The sequence below is a fragment of the Natator depressus genome, chromosome 3 (genome assembly GCF_965152275.1).
Source record: "Natator depressus isolate rNatDep1 chromosome 3, rNatDep2.hap1, whole genome shotgun sequence".
NCBI lineage: Eukaryota > Metazoa > Chordata > Testudines > Cheloniidae > Natator > Natator depressus.
In genome coordinates, this window is record NC_134236.1 from 44,104,645 (window position 1) to 44,121,624 (window position 16,980).

Consider the following 16,980-nt stretch of genomic DNA (forward strand, 5'->3'; position numbering starts at 1 on the left):
TTATTTCCAATATAACAGTGGCAGCCTTTTAGCAAAAAACAACATATAAGGATTTGATAGCTACTGTATCTTTGATAAGGTGATTGATGAATATAAGTGTCTATACACTCTGAGGAAACACTACCTTCCATCCTTGCTGGTTCAGAAGTGAGGGGAGGGAACTTTAGTCAACAAGAAACACCACAGCTAATGATTTAAATGCAGCCCTCCCCTTACAACCTGACAAATGGATCAGTTGAAAGCAACAACAAAAATAATCCTTTAAAATATTAAACATATGATGTGCATATAAATTAACAGCTATAGCTTATATACAGTACATATGTAGATATGAAAGGATAAACAGGTAAATAGCATTTGAAAAAAAAAAGTCTTTCATATCACAGGCATTACATTTCTTGGCTTTCTTTGTGTCCAAAAGTAATATTAAATTAGAAAGCCTCATACAAAGTCAGAGATGACTGAGTAACTTTTTTTAATTGGTGGACATGCCATGCAACTCATTGTTTCGAGTGCTTCTAAGGACAGAGCTCTCTATAAAGGGGATAAGACTTATGTGAAAAAATGTGGTTCAAGACTACACTCAAACCAAAAGACCTCATTTTGGTGAATCAAGTGGGCAGAGCTTGGTTTGCAGGAACAGCACTGCTGCTTTTTTATTCTCAATTAAACCCTGGTTTAAAACAGACAGGGAGAAAGACCCATTTTCGTCTGTGTCCAAACCGCTTTGTGTTCTCTTTTATTACAAGCCCATCTTGATCACTATATATCTATCTATTTATCCACGTACCTATGTAAGTTCTTATTCCATGTCTGTCACCATGGTACCCAAGTTCCTATTTTTTATCACAATTGCCTCTCTAATTATTGCTCTATTTCACTCTTCTATTTTGCCTTTAACAGAAGGAAACCTAGTCCAAGGCATAAAAAACAAACCAACATCCCCCAGCATTTTTCCCCCCACAAAATATTTTCCCCAATGGATTAGCATTTTCAATGACTCCTACAAGAGAATGCAAGATGTTTTCAGCAAGTGTTTTAACAAGTCAATATATCAAACATTATTATAATTGAATGCAATATCTGTTAAACTAAGTTGTTTGGGACAGAGACTGTAATTTACTTCTTTTTTTAGTATAGTGTCCATCACAATGGGGTCCCAACTTTGTTGAGGCCTTCAGAAAGGTGCTACTACAATATTAATTTTAAATACTAAATAGTAATAAAAGGGCATTAGACGTACATTACTGCAATGAACATAAACAATCTAGAGAACATATTGTATTAAAATTATTTCCAACACACTTTATGCCCAAACAGTCTCAAGATTCCTTTGTTGTTGTTTTTTATGAATTTCACCTGGGAGCTATAGTAACAGCTGTACAGAGGCTCTTTGGGTAACTTACAGGTTGGGAAGTTGGTTCCATCCTCCAACCCAAACCCTGTATGTTTCACCGGTACTAATCCTGTTTTGTGCAAAGTTAGTGATAAGGACTTCACTGCGACTGAATTATAAATTGGATTTTTCTAGTAATTATTAGTTAACTATGACACTCGCTCCTATTGCTCCCAACTGGTAACTTACCCATGCTAAAATCATCTTTTTCCATATAGGCAACCTGAGTAGTGCTGTACTACGCTTTATACATATTTCACATCTTTAAAAACTTACTGTAGGACTTGGCTGAACAGCTGCCATTATATTTTAGAAAATCAGTTCATGCTATAACACAGCAAGAACTGCTTCATATCATTTTTTTTATAACAGTTTGCCATAGAGGGAAGTGAAGTGACTGCCATTTCTCCACCCATGCAACTAACTTGCACTGTATGGGACTATGCACCCATTGATTTACATAACATCATAGTGAAATTCAATGCAGAGTTTTCCCTATGGAAACAAAACTATGTGAAGAACTGATTATTGCCAAAGTAAAAGGCCGACTACTGGTAGTTGTAATTAATGGCTAAAATGAACTTATGCTCAAATAAATTTGTTAGTCTCTAAGGTGCCACAAGTACTCCTTTTCTTATTGCAAATTAAAACTTCCTAATTTACCAATGCACTTAATTACATGTTTAAGTCTCATTGAAATCAATGGGATTTAAGCATGTGCTTGCAGTTATGTGTATGCTTAAGTGCTTTGCTGAATCAGGGCCTAAAGGAGGAAAGGTCAAGAGATAACTGAATATATGTGAACAGGGAGAAAGAAAGAGGAAGGGAAAAGCTTTGGCCTAATTTAGAAACATCTTCTAAAACACAGCTTGCTTTGATTGAATCCTGATATATTTCTTTCAAAGAATATACTGTGTTCACTCATTTCCTACCATGCAAGTGTCTTCATTTGCAAGTTTAGAGAGACCAATACCATTCAAGCCAAAGGCCTAATTTAATTAATTTTTTAAAGGTATAGGTTTTCTAATATAGCAGACTGGTGGCAAAGAGTTAAATCAACTGTGGTGGGGCACGGATAACTGTGAGAATTGTATTCAAACTACCTTGCCATTTGTAAAAAAAAAAAAAAATCTGGAAAATATTTAGTTTACATTCAGTATTGTAACATATTCATAAGATGACCACTAATATTAGTTATTTAGGGACAACATATTCATATTTTAAAGTGATCCATTGCCAATCTCAGATGTAAAGGCATCTGTGCTTCCATTCAGTGTCATAATGAAAAGCTTGAAGTTTTAAGGCTCAACTAAGCATCAACACTGCATTAATGTTGTAGACCTCGCATTTGAGACTCCTTGCCTGATTAATTAAATACTCTTCTTGAAACCTCTACTCATTTATATTGATAGAACATCATGAAAATTGTATCTTTATTTTTTAACTGGATTTGTTATTATGTACTATTACAATCACAGAGCTAAACTAATTCTATCACAAATGGATACCTAAAAGGTCAAGTGAAAGAATACCTCGGCTTTGTGAAATCACAGACCACTGGTTCAGTTCAGGCCTGTGGTAGAATCAGGACTGCTGTGAGATGTCCCATTTGTACTTCCAGGCCACTAAGAGATTGGGGATTTTATATTTCCCGCAGGGCACATGCCAGTTGTTTTAAATTTTGTTAAAATAAATAAAAACAATAGAACAAGGCAGTATAGTGAGTGAATGACTGAATGGAACTGAAGGAAGAGAAATCACAGTCTTATGCTTAAGGTAATTGAACGAAAGAGAACTCAATTGTATCCCTAACATGGCCACAATCTTTCAATGTGATACAGAGAAAGCTGCTTAAACCAAAATGTTGACAAGTAGTCCCCACTGTGTGTTCCTCATTTTCTGACTGCCCAATTTGAGACACCAGCTGCCTGATTTGTAGTAGTACAGAGCACTCACTCACAACTAAAGCTGAGAAGAGGATGGATTTTTGGTTCAGAAGCCAAACAGAAATTAGAAAAAAAAAATCTGATTCAGTCTGACAAACACAAAGGATATGTCTACACAGCAAAGAAAAACCCACAACTGGCCTGTGCCAGCTAACTTGGACTTGCGCTGCAGGACTGTTTCATTGATGTGTAGACTTCTGGGATTGGGCTGGAGCTTGAGCTCTGGGACCCTCCCACCCTTCAGGGTCCTAGAGCTCGGGCTCTAGCCTGAGCCCAGAAGTCTATACAGCAATGAAACAGCCCCTCAGCCCAAGCCCAGTGAGCCCGAGTTGGCTGACATGGGCCAGCTGCAGGTTTTTCTTTGCTATGTAGACATATCCAAGGTCACTATGGTGATGAATGCTTTTGAATAGACCCCACATACAGAGAAAGATGATGTGCAGCAAATAAGGCAAGGACCACACATTGAATGATGAGGATAAAAATATTGAACTGCCTCATTCCCTGAGTTTTGTCCATCCTGTGTGCTGAGTGAGGCAGAGGTCCAGGGGAGAGGAGGGAGGCAGCACGGACCGATCATGTATTTAAAGACTACATGCACAAAAGGGGGCTAAATTCTAGAATGTTATGACTTTTCAGTTTAAATAAAGTTTTGAAGATTCTTTCTGTTGTGTGTAGTATATATAAATTGACTGCTATGACTTTTGAATGCTTGACTTTGGACACACAATGTTATTTTAATGTTTTGGTGCATAATATAAAATGGACTTGCAAGACCCTTCTTTTTCCTTCTCTCTCACAATATTCTTAGTAAGAAGGCTAATTAACATCTGTCATCCCGTCTCCTTGTTTCCAGTGACTTTGGCACTGTATAGTTTAAATATAATATTGTTACTGAGCTCTATTCTATTGAATTATTCTTTTGGCAGCTTTTCCAGCATATCACTCAAAATTATTCATATACTGTCTTTGCTGCAATATAGTCAAAATTAATTCCTGCTCATTCTAAGCCCAAAGTTCAATATAGTATACTTTCTCTGTCTGTAGGAAAATAATCTGTGTATATGGAGCACAGAAAACAGGCAGGGGTTAATGGGCTACTGAAGGCCTATTAGTCCAAATTAAGAGACCTTCAGCAGGGAGCAGTTCCAGGGAGATACTTAAAGAGAAAAGCCCTACTCAGCTGGAAGGAGCAGATAGAGCAGATGTGGAGCTCTCACTGTAGGAGAGAAGGCTGGCCAGGGCCAGGACCAGGGTCAGACTGGTACCAGCAGATATCCCAGAGGAATGTGAAGAGCTTATATTGCTTTATACTTTTTTTGGACTTTGAGTGTCCTAGAATGGATAGAACTGTAAAGGAAATAGCCTGAGAGCTATGTCTCTGCAACTCAGAAGGTGTTGGAAGGTGGGCAGAGCAGTGGAAGATCATCTGGGAAACTGAGTCTAAGTGATTGCTGGAAGAGGGTACTCCAGTAAGGACAGAGGCATCCTTCTTGGCTGATCAGCACCTCCCCCTTCCTCTCAGTGCCTAGTGCCTGCCGCAGAGCAGATGTTTTGTGGAGTCAGGAGGCGCTGTGGGGTGCGGGGGGAGACCAAGGGCGCAATATGCTCGGGGGAAGGGGCGGAACTGGGCAGGGAAGAAGCAGGATGGAGTGGGAAGAGGCAGGGCGGGAAGAGGTGGGGCGGGGGCAGAGCAGGGTTGGGAAGAAGCAGGGTGGGGTGGGGCCTTGGGGGAAGGGGTGGAGTGGAGTCAGGGCCTGGCCAGAGCTGCGGGGAGCACCCCTCAGCAGATTAGAAACTTGGTGTCTATGCCCCGGGCTCTGCACCCCCCTAGGGACGGCCCTGAGTAAGGACATCCTATAACACTGTGGACATGTGTTCTAAAACTATAGCATTTTACTCAACAAATTCTTTAGTGTGTCTGACACAAGGCCCTGTTTTTACTGCACTGCAGCAGATCAAAAGGAAAAATTCCTTTAGTTTACCCTCTGCTAAAAGTTAAACAGCTATGGTAAAACATACACAATATCATTTGAAAAAATGTACTTTGTCAATGAGCGTGATGAATTTAAATTGAACATTTCAAAAGGATTCTTCTAAGAAGTGAGTGAATTTTAGACTGTTATTTTTGGGGGTGGTTTGTATTAAAAATGTCTCCAAATAATTTCCTTCTAAAATGCCATACTAAATTCTGAAAGACATACTACTTTTCTGTATATAGTGATATTTCCTATAGATCCTGTGTGATGCTAAGAATACTCAACTGCTTTCGAAGACAATGGAACTTCAGTGGAAGTTGAGAGGTTTCAGAGTAGCAGACGTGTTAGTCTGTATCCATAAAAAGAAAAGGAGTATTTGTGGCACCTTAGAGACTAACAAATTATTAGAGCATAAGCTTTCGTGAGCTACAGCTCACTTCATCGTGTATCATTTTGATAAGCTACTCCAAGGTTTTATTATAAATTCATGGCTGTTACAAATAGAAAATATTATTGATGACTATCACCCTGCAACACATAAAAAGGCATCTGCTTTAGCAACAAAACCTAATAATTTTTTGTTTTTGTTTTTTTTTACTTATAGCAGTCTGTGGGGTGAAATCCTGGTCCTACTGAAGTCAGAGAGTTTTGCCATTGACTACAACACAACAAGGATTTTAACCAAGGCTTTTAGATATTTTCTGTAACCTCAGTATCATGATGTAGTTCTAGAATAACAGAATATATTTAAGTCTTTGCCCTGTGAACTGTAACTCAGAATCTGGTCAGAAAGAACCATTCTCTTGTCTGTGAGGAGAAGATTTTCAGATACAAAAACTACAGAGTTTAGGGGCAGAAACCTAAGATACAACCTTATTCTTCTATAATGAATAAAATTTACTAAAAACAATAGCCAAGAAAATTCGTGATTGGGTGATGCAGGGGCTTCATCAACTGTTCAGCTTACAGGGACAGGATTTTTTTTTCTTTTTAACTTCATTCCTAGACATTTCGAAATCCTCTTTAAAAAGAATCTCTTTATTAGCACTGATAAAATAGTATTTGTTTAACCAAAGATTCGATAAATTTAGACCTTTTGGGGTTTGGGTTTATTTGTATTTTTTTAATTCTATAAGGACTTTTTTAAACAACAAGCCATAGACAACCAGTACAAAGAGCTCTACCTTCAACTACATAGGCAGAGACACTGAAGATTACCCTTACAATATCATTTTCAAAATAAAGCAGTATTGTGTTTAACATGAAAATTAGATACTTGCTAAAACATAAGGAGCAGCACTCAGTTCCTGATAATTTTTAAGAAAATAAAGCTGCCAAAAATAATTATAATAATATATTGAAAGCAACTAACCCAATAAGGTAATAAAATAATGATATTGTATCCAAAAAGTGATCCTTTCCACTTTTATACACCGCTCCCCCCAGCTGTAACCCGAGCACAATTTCTCCATATTATCTCAAATGAAATGTAAGCTATTGAAAAGGAGCAGGTTAGCGGAAATTTAATTTGTTGAGAAAATGTCACAAATGTAGGGTTACCTGAAAAGGTAACCAAAATATAGAGCACGTATCTGTTTAAAGAAATAGTATTTGTACTCTGGACCTTTGTGGACAAGCATACTAAATGTGTAAAGAACTAAACATTAGCTTTTTGCATTTTCTGAAAGAAAAGCACATCTGACTTACTTTAAAGGTTTCTGCATAGTCATATCAATCTTTACATATGGAATCTTGTGCAGCGTCTGCACAACTTTTATGCCTTTTTAATAAGTAAAATTTGGAAATCAAAGTGGGAAATTACTTTCATGCTTACAGCCATTTCTAGAAGTAGCTTCCACATATCAGTCATCTCCATTTTTCAAATTCTATTAAATAGGTTCCTAGGAATGCAACCACAGGGAATGTACTACTTTATTTAAATATTGCACAAATAAATAAAACAAAAAGAAAAATCAAAATTCAGTAACAAGGTCTCATTGTGGGAATTTAGTAGGAATGAGAACAATTGAAACTATTGCAGTTATTTACAAGCCTTCTTTTATAGGTCTTGAAATATAAGACCTCTTCCCCCCACCCAAGCATTTTTTCCCATATCAGCATTTTCACATTACCTCTAAAACAAAGTACCCTATATCATGGATGGTTTTTATCATTTCACTTATATCATAAACAAGACAGTTGTATTTTTTGTCTTTCTAATCATGCCACTTGATTATGCGACTGGAAAGTAATATCAATACAGCTATATATTAATCCTTTTTTATAAAAAACAAAGCTTCCATTGGCCCTTTTGAGTGAGCATGCCAACTCCAATTTCAGTGTTGACTGTACTGTCTTCTATTCCACAGGTTACATCAGCTGTTATGGTATGGGATCTACATCATTCCTGTGTATTTAAAAGATTTACCAGCAACCATAGTTCTTTGACGAGAAATACTACTACATATTCACATGTGTGAGAAGCTGTACCTGTAACGTAGCTGAACTTAAGAAACCTTTTAAAAAAGCAATGCCTTTTGCAACTGCGTAAGACACCAAATGTTTGACCTGAGGGTATACAGGGCTGAGTTGTGCTCTATCTCATCAGTTCCACCCATTAAGGCCCAGAATCCTAGGAGAGTGTAACTGACTAAAAGGAAGATGTGGGCAGGTAGCAGAAATATGTAGAAGCAACTCTCTTGAAGAGCTAGTTATTGGTGTCTGATATATTTTTCTTCTGTGATATTATATTTGCATATTCCCATTTGTGGAAGTTTAATTAGGAGTAGAACCACCAGGAAAGTGGGCTGGAGAGTTCTAATTAAACAGAACTGCCTTCTCAAAGCTAGCATTAACCCTGGATGCCAAATGGAGACAGTAGGGTTCAATAAGACTGTGTATAATATTGTATGTAGCAGCATTATATATTTCTGATATGAAAATGTTGTGAAGGCAAGCCTGAGCAGTACCCTAGACCTAGTGGAATGAACAGCAAATCCATCATGTATTGGTATCTTAAATAAACTATCACATGTTTGAATACATAATCTAATCCACTCTGAAAGGATTGGGACAGAAACAACATTTTCCTTTACATTCTTCTCTATAAACTACAAATTATCCAAGAGACTTCCTAAATACCTTAGTTTTAGCCAAATAGACCTGGAATTCATCTTAATTTCTAGATTACGGAGTCAAGATTCATCTAGGAGCTTGTAAGGCTTTGGAAAGAAAATTTGAAGATTCGTGGTCTGATTTAAGTAAAACTCAGACACTGTTTTGAGTAAAAATTTCAAATAAGGACGCAGGCAACTTTGTCCCTCTGGAACATTGTGATGGGAAGATGAGCCATCAAAGTCTGCAGTTCTCCTTTCTCTCAGAGGTAACTGATCAAAAAGGCTGTCTTTGGTGACCAGCAAAGTAAAGGGAAGTCCCATAAAGGCTCAAAGTGGGTAATCAATTAACTTTGTCACCAATGAAATGAGACTCTCTGCTGGAACAGGTTCTTTGATTGGTGGAAAAATGTTAAGCAGAATCTTTGAAGACTCTTCTGACAGAGTCGTGGTTGAAGATTTTACACTTATCATCAAGAGGCTGGTATGCTGAGATGGCAGATAGGTGTCTTTGATCAATGACAAAGAGAAGCTGAAAGATTTCCTGTAAACAGTCCAATATTGATGACACTGGAGTTGACAATAAAAACAGGTTAGATGTTGCCATCAAAGAAGACTTTTACATACCTAGGTATCAGTTCAAACTAGATATTTCCATGGATTGCAACGATATACACTGAATTACCACAGGGCACATTAAATCAAGATATTTTTAACATCCCATGCCCTGAGGACCCAGGTGGAATAACTCAGGATTAAGATGTAGAGTAAGACCATCTTCTTGAGTCAGAAGATCTAGAGGTAACATTATCAATATGACAATGTATTCCCAGATGTCTGAGCAATACAGCCATTATTACCACACATCCAGGGGGAATAACTTTGGTTCTGCAGTAAAGCCAGAGAACAGCCTTGTATAGTAGCAGTGGCTGTAACCCACAAAGAAATAAAGATATTTGATAAGATGGACAGATACAGCAAAAATTCACCTCTCTAGGTCAGGAACCTTGAAGCAATCTCACATGGAAGGCAAGGTGATGTAAAATCAGAATGTGGAATTAAATTTTTTTCATGTTCTTGATGGGACAAAGTCATCTTTTTGGGGGGCTGAGGAAGTATCAACAAAAGTCCTTTTCTATGCCCCAGGACTTCTAACCTTAATAGAGTCATAGATTTCCAGGCCAGAAGGAAATCCATTTTTGAGCAGAGTTGCTATTTCCATTATGAGTAAAACTGGACCATGTATTCATACTGTATTATCTTCAATACCCAAGAATCTGTAATAATTCTACCTCATGCCACAGGGAAAGAGACAAAATGGTGTGCAAAGGAATGTGAAGAAATGGACATAAGTGAATTAGAGGTCAGGACTATGCCCTCAGGAAAGCGCTGAGCTCATTAGGTGCACAAGTTTAATGCACAGCTAAACAATCCTTTAAGCAAATCTCAGCTTAAAATGATTAACTTAACTTTCCTATTTTGTTGCTGTTACAGTTGAGACTTCTGTAGTAGTAGTAGATTAAAAGAAACAGAAGCTGCTGCAAATTGATGAAGCATGGTTACTTCTCTTTAACTAGTTTGGGTCATCCCCAACAACAGAGCAGTAAACTTGGTCTCTTCCTCCATCTTCTGCAGATGCTAATCAGTCTTGCTATGTATCTATTTTTTTAAAAGCTCTCAACATCAAACATATATTTCCATTTTGCTTTAAATTAGTACAGACAAGCCATATCCCACAGTTCATGCAGACATATCTGAAGTACCACACAATATACATTTAAAAATTATGTGGCCTTCAGAAAGGATGCTTTCCACCATCTTATTTTGCTTATCAAGGAGATGGTGAGAGTCCAAAAGCTAGAACAGATTTGGGCCTCAATGACCAGAGAATAAATAAGACTACTCAATGTATCTGAGAAATACATTTTTCTGTTGAAAGCCTTTGTTAGATGGAGAAAAGTGAACAACCATGGAGACCTCAGTTTTGTCACTAGCCAGTGAGAGTGGAGAAGAAAAAGTCAAATGTGTAAAGAACCACCAAACTCTCTGCTGTTGCATCTGATCTAAGTGATCAGTTGCCCAGGTGATAGAAGATGCAGATTCTGGATTAGGTGTGGTATCTCTGTGAACAGAGGAGAAGACAACAGAGGTAGTTTGCCTGGAAACTGTCTGAGAGGAGCTATGGTGGGCTTTAAATGATTGATTGGAGGGAAGGCTTTGAGCCAGGGCAACTGCTTTGAGCCAGCAGCCTTATAAAAAAATCAGCCAGTTGCAAATTGAGTGACCTGCAAACAGAGGAGAAGTCAACAGAGGAGTTTGCATTAATAGGAGCATTGACAGCAGATCGAGGGAAGTGATTATTCCCCTCTATTTGGCACTGGTGAGGCCACATCTGGAGTACTGCATCCAGTTTTGGGCCCCCCACTACAGAAAGGATGTGAAAAAAATGGAGAGAGTCCAGTGAAGGGCAACAAAAATGATTAGGGGGTTGAGGCATATGACTTATGAGGAGAGGCTGAGGGAACTAGGCTTATTTCGTCTGCAGAAGAGAGGAGTGAGGGGGGATTTGATAGCAGCCTTCAACTACCTAAAGGGGGGTTCCAAAGATGATGGATCTAGGCTGTTCTTGGTGGTGGCAGATGACAGAATAAGGAGCAATGGTTTCAAGTTGCAGGGGGGGAGGTCTAGGTTTGATATTAGGAAAAAAAATATTTCACTAGGAGGGTGGTGAAACACTAATCTGGGTTACCTAAAGAGGTGGGGGAATCTCATTCCTTATAGGTTTTTAAGGCCTGGCTTGACAAAGCCCTGGCTAGGATGATTTAGTTGGGGTTGGTCCTGCTTTGAGCAGGGGTTTGGACTAGATGACTTCCTGAGGTCTCTTCCAACTCTATTCTGCTATGATTCTATGATCTCTAACAGCATGCAGCAGCTCTTCATTGATAGAAAAAGTTCTCTTCCCCTTTTCTTTGATCTCCAAAGAAACAGTGAGTCTCTTCTTGAACTGTATGTATCAGCTATCCAAATTGACTATTTCAGAAATGGTCTATAGTTGGCAGACAATGACACTGACACAGGCATGATGTGTGATCAAGAGAAGCAGAAAACATTAAGCTTCTTGCAGTTAGCAAATTAATTGACATCAGCCCCTGCTTTATCACCATCCAATTCAGACAAGTTGTCATGTATGCTGACCGATCATGAAGAGAAAGGACTGGTTTCACAATGGTGGTGATAAAAGAAGAAGACCCCTTCTAGACCCCTTTGTGAGAGATGAAAAATAACAGGCTTCTCAGGTGGAAGTTCCTGCCAATATTGTCACCTCATTCGTGGATTAAAATGGGGGTAATCTAAAAGGAGTCAGGAGAGGTTAGTGCAGAGATGAAGGATTCCCCAGTATCAAGGCTGCCTCTGGCACAGAGGGAAACATGCCAGACACACTAGTGTTGGTTCCAGGCAAAACCAGGCACCATTAAAACTCTCAGCATGGAGGTTGCCCTAACACCAACAGACTCAGATAATGGACCCAACTTCCACAGTGCTGGAGAAACTCCAGGACCAGATACATTATATCCTGCAAAGAGCCTTTCTCAGGAGGCCTATTCTGATTCTGCACAGGAACAGGACCCTGATTCAACATTATTAACACTACTATTACAATATTAATAATTGTAAAACAGAAAAGCCTGGGACAGAACAAAAGATCCTGCACTTGGAACTAGCTTCAGAAATAAAGAAACAGAGGACATGGGAGGCCACATGACCTCTTGTAAACTTGGATCCAAAAGTTCTGGTGTCTTGAGAGGTCAGTTATGTTGTTCCAATGTGCACTGGTTTCCAAAAAGTTCCCAAGGCTATGAGCATCACATGCCATTAGTGGTAGTATTCAGCTTGAAGAAGAAATAACTACTGTCCAGTAATCTTTTTTAATAGCTAAAGGCAGGCTCGGATAAGAGCTTGAAAAGTTCTTAAAAATAACTTTGACAAAGTAACTATCAGATAGGAACAATTTGCTTGACATACCGAGAATGCTCCTCTTAAAGAAATCACTAATGAGACCAGTAACTGTCTCTTGTCCTTAAGGTAAACTAAACTAACAGGAATAAATCAAGCATTATACCACTTTTTAAGATCTGTTCTAAGCTGCAAAATTTGAGCTGCAATTATCATAAAAAAGTGTCCATTCTGAAATAATACCTGCTGTATATTAATACCAGGTTATATATTTATGGCCAAAGTGTAACAACCCAATCGATATATCAGAAGCCTCATAGTCTGGTATTACTGAAGTCCATAAACAGATAGTTATAAAGGCTTATGTTACAGAGGTCCTGTGACGGGGTATACCAGACCCTCTGAGGACCCCTGCCACACCCTGCCCCCCGCAAAAAAAGGCAGTAGAGAGGTCCTCCAGGCTGCCTAATGTGGCTGTGTGGGACGAAGCCAACTGGGGTCCAGCAGCCTGGTATAAGTAGAGCTGCAGGACCAGAAATAGTTCAGTTCCTTGCTGGAGCTGTAGGAGTGTGGATGGTGTGTGGCTGGCTGACAGAGCTACAGAACCCCAGACAGGGCAGCGCTGCCAGAAGGATCCCTGAGCTGGTTGCTGGGACTCCATTTGGACAAGCCCCTGAGGTAAGGGTGAAGATGGCATGGGGCCACCGGGAAGTGGCCCAGGGAATTAGAAAAGGAGTACTTGTGGCACCTTAGAGACTAACCAATTTATTTGAGCATAAGCTTTCGTGAGCTACAGCTCACTTCATCGGATGCATACTGTGGAAAGTATAGAAGATCTTTTTATACACACAAAGCATGAAAAAATGGGTGTTTACCACTACAAAAGGTTTTCTCTCCCCCCACCCCACTCTCCTGCTGGTAATAGCTTATCTAAAGTGATCACTCAGATAAGCTATTACCAGCAGGAGAGTGGGGTGGGGGGAGAGAAAACCTTTTGTAGTGGTAAACACCCATTTTTTTATGCTTTGTGTGTATAAAAAGATCTTCTATACTTTCCACAGTATGCATCCGATGAAGTGAGCTGTAGCTCACGAAAGCTTATGCTCAAATAAATTGGTTAGTCTCTAAGGTGCCACAAGTACTCCTTTTCTTTTTGCGAATACAGACTAACACGGCTGTTTCTCTGAAACCAGGGAATTAGAGAAGCCGTGCAATATAATTAAAGGCACACAGCAGACGGCTGCTCTCTACAGGGTCCCTGGGCTGGGACCTGGAGTACCGGGTGGACTCGGTTCCCTCCCCACCCCTGATTAGCCACTGGAGGGAAGTGGTCTGGACATTAAGGACCCCAGAGGGGGAAGTGAACTATAGTGGCCCAGCTGGAGAGCTGCAGCCAGGAAGTCCAAGAGGGCGAAAACATTGTCTCTAGGGAGGGACCCCTGGGGCGCTGCTCTATCCCAGAGCAGGGACAATCTGAGAGAGCGAGTGCGCGCAGGTACACCCACTTGGCCCAGGGGGCACTCACAAGGGTTGAGTGCACCCCATTACAGGCCCTCATCTGCTTGACATAGTAGCAGAATAAATTTAGCTAAGTAGAGGGTTTAAGAATTTCCACAACTTCTTTATTCTGGACCATATTTTCCCCCATATATGCTGGCCTTTCTTTCACTGACAGCCACAATAAATGCATTCATTCTGTAGCTTACATGGCAGGTATAAATTTGGTTAAATCTGAAAAGAGCCTCTATGGTGTATGAAAACAATACGAATGCTTCACCCCTCCCAACTCTCTTTTGATAATTCTTGATAATACTAACCAAGATTTGCAAACTTAGGTATCCAAAGTTAAACAATTAATTCTGTACTTCAGAACCTAAATAAAAGTGGTGTGATTTTCAAAGGTGATGTAGATCTACAGCTTCCATTCATTTTAAAGCCACACAAGTAAGAAAGTTTTGGCTTTCACTTTTATAACAACCCCATTCTCAGCCATTCTGAACCAACATTTTCAGTGAGGCATTGCTTAACACTAGACATGGGGCAATACTGGGGTGGGGGCTTGTGGGGGCTATAGTCACCCCAAAATTTGCCTTAGCCCCCCTGTAGCAACTGCCACTCTCTAGCTGCCCAGCTCTGACGGCAGAGCAGCTCCAGCAACAGTGGAGAAGTCAGCCCAGGCAGGAGGCTGGGGTTCCTGAGAGCAGTCCCTGGCCTGTGTACCTGCCTGCTGGGGCATACCGCCCAGGGCATGTGTAGTATCCGCAGTCCCCAACCTGGGCAGCTCTTACCAGCTGCAAGCAGCCAGTGCCCTGAACCGCCCGACTATGGCTTTTACCCTCTGACCTGGCCAGAGGGTGGGGCACGGAGAGGGCAGGGTCTCGTGGCATGGGGTGGCACAGCCCTCCAATTTTGTGTCTGGCCCACTTCAGCCCCTCTACAAGGAAGAGGCTGGAGCCACCCCTGCACTAGCTATTAGTCCTTTGGTCTAGCACTGACAGACTGCCTTGTTATACAAAACAAACACCCATTTAAAGTACATGTAAATACATATATGTTTTGTTGTGTATCAAAGGATCCTAGATTATGAATGTAAATGAGTTAATTTACTTTGGTTCATACCTTGATAGACAGCTTTGAATCCTGGTGAGCCAATGCTGTCATCAGATTGCAAATGTAGCCACATCTGGTTGCTCATGCTCACAATAAGATCAGGAACACTAGAGCCAGTAAGTCTGCAGATAGGATAAACCACAATGTCATTTCTAGTTGCATGGGTGACATAGATGAACAGAAAATATATTTTGATGTTAAAATGATATTTAAACAATTACATTACATTATACTACTGTTCTAAAACGTCCACATTCGGCAGTAGTCAATTCACACTAGTCTCTATTTTTAGGAAATAACTGGTATTTCAGATAGCAATGTGTGATAACTGTTAGCAAATGTAGACTTTTTAATGGCAACTGCTTTAATGCAACATACAATAAGTAGAACAGTGAAATTTTGTGGCATGATGTGCTGTTTTTCAGTAAGCTACTACACATACCTAGTCTTGAACACTTCAGTGTAACAATAAAAAAGGCAAGTATCCTCTAAGGAACTAAAATTCTTCTCAAAACAGGGAAGACTGCATACCAAGAAACTTTTGTTGCAGAGTTAAAATGAAAGACTTCAGAATTGGAATGGGGAAAATGTATTATTGAAACTGAACTACAGTCATAAATAGCTTTTGCTTAGTAAATCTTAATGGAGATTATCTAAATATCCATAATATATAAAAATGGTGAACAGAACCATTTGACAAAATTTCAACAAAATATGGGGAAAATGGCAAATTCTAAGTAATCAAGCAGGGAAAAAAGAACCCTCAAAGTTTCACCAAAACATATTTTATTTTTAGTTTATATTTTTGGAATGGCAGAGATCGTTTGTCAAGGGGAGTCCTCACTGAAAAACTAATTTCAAAAACATAATGGGACAAATTGACTTCAATGGAAATGCACCTGTCTATGCCAGTCCTGGATTTGGCCCAACATATTTGTCACAATCGAGGTTTAAATGAAGGTCAATATTCAAGTACAATGTATTGTATACAGAGCTGGTTGAATGGCATAAAACTTGTACATGAACTGTTGCTGAATTAAAAATTGGTTTCGATTCAGTCTGTTCACTCTCTGTATTGTTTGCTTTTCAGCAAATACAGTAAACAATACAGTTTTGTACATGTGATAGCAAGTTTGGATCCACAGCTGAGATTTATTTAACCTAGAAATCAAATTCATTTCAACCAGAAACAGAACTGAATAGGCAGCTTGAACTATTCAGACAATCCATAGCTCAAATAAGTTCTTGAAAACTATTCATTGAACAATTAATAATGAACAAATTTGTAAAAATAAAAATCTATTCATGTACATTTTGTGAAAAAGAACAGGCTAAAGCAACCAAATAAATCATTTTTGACCAGTTTCTATTATTTCAGCTTGACTCCACTTGGCTATTAATTATTAGAACATCCGAAATTATATGTGGAATAGAGGAACATCAGCAAATTTACATGGAAAGCACAAAAACCTGAAGGAAAAGCTAAATAAGATAACTGAAATTAGGCAAAAATTCAAATGCTCCTCAAAGGATCCTCCAGTACATTAGTTCCATAGCTTTAAAAACAAACAAACAAACAAACAAAAAACATTTTGTGCCTGATTTTTAAAATTAATTCTAATTTTATGCATGTTATTATCTGCAGGGGAGGGCTTGTAGGTGGAAATGCTAACATTTAGATCCCTGATTTTACAGGCAAATCAGGTAGACTGTCATCTCAAACAGCACTATTTGTGCTGGCAGTTTACTGAGGATGTAAAAACGTACCTACAGAATTAGAGGCTGGGTTGAGGCCCCTGTAATATTTGGCTCTGTCTGTGGTGTATGGCATCCTCAAGCACTGGGTTTCATACTTCCCCAATTTCCCCTTACCTGTACCGTCAATCCTAACTATCCAGAGATCTCCTCTCTCCTTGTGCTTCATCATGACAGCTCTCTTACTAATATTCCCCAGATTATTTGACCTCTTAGGGGTTTGCAGA

General features: G+C 39.3%; 1 protein-coding gene across 1 annotated transcript in view; it reads right to left on the bottom strand.

The window, feature by feature from the left end:
* Positions 1-16,980, bottom strand: part of CSMD1 (CUB and Sushi multiple domains 1) — a 1,960,312-nt gene that overhangs the window by 555,598 nt on the left and 1,387,734 nt on the right. Inside the window, exon 12 of the mRNA XM_074947791.1 lies at positions 15,008-15,120. Within this exon, the coding sequence (XP_074803892.1) occupies positions 15,008-15,120 (113 nt within the window). The remainder of the gene's footprint in view (positions 1-15,007; positions 15,121-16,980) is intronic.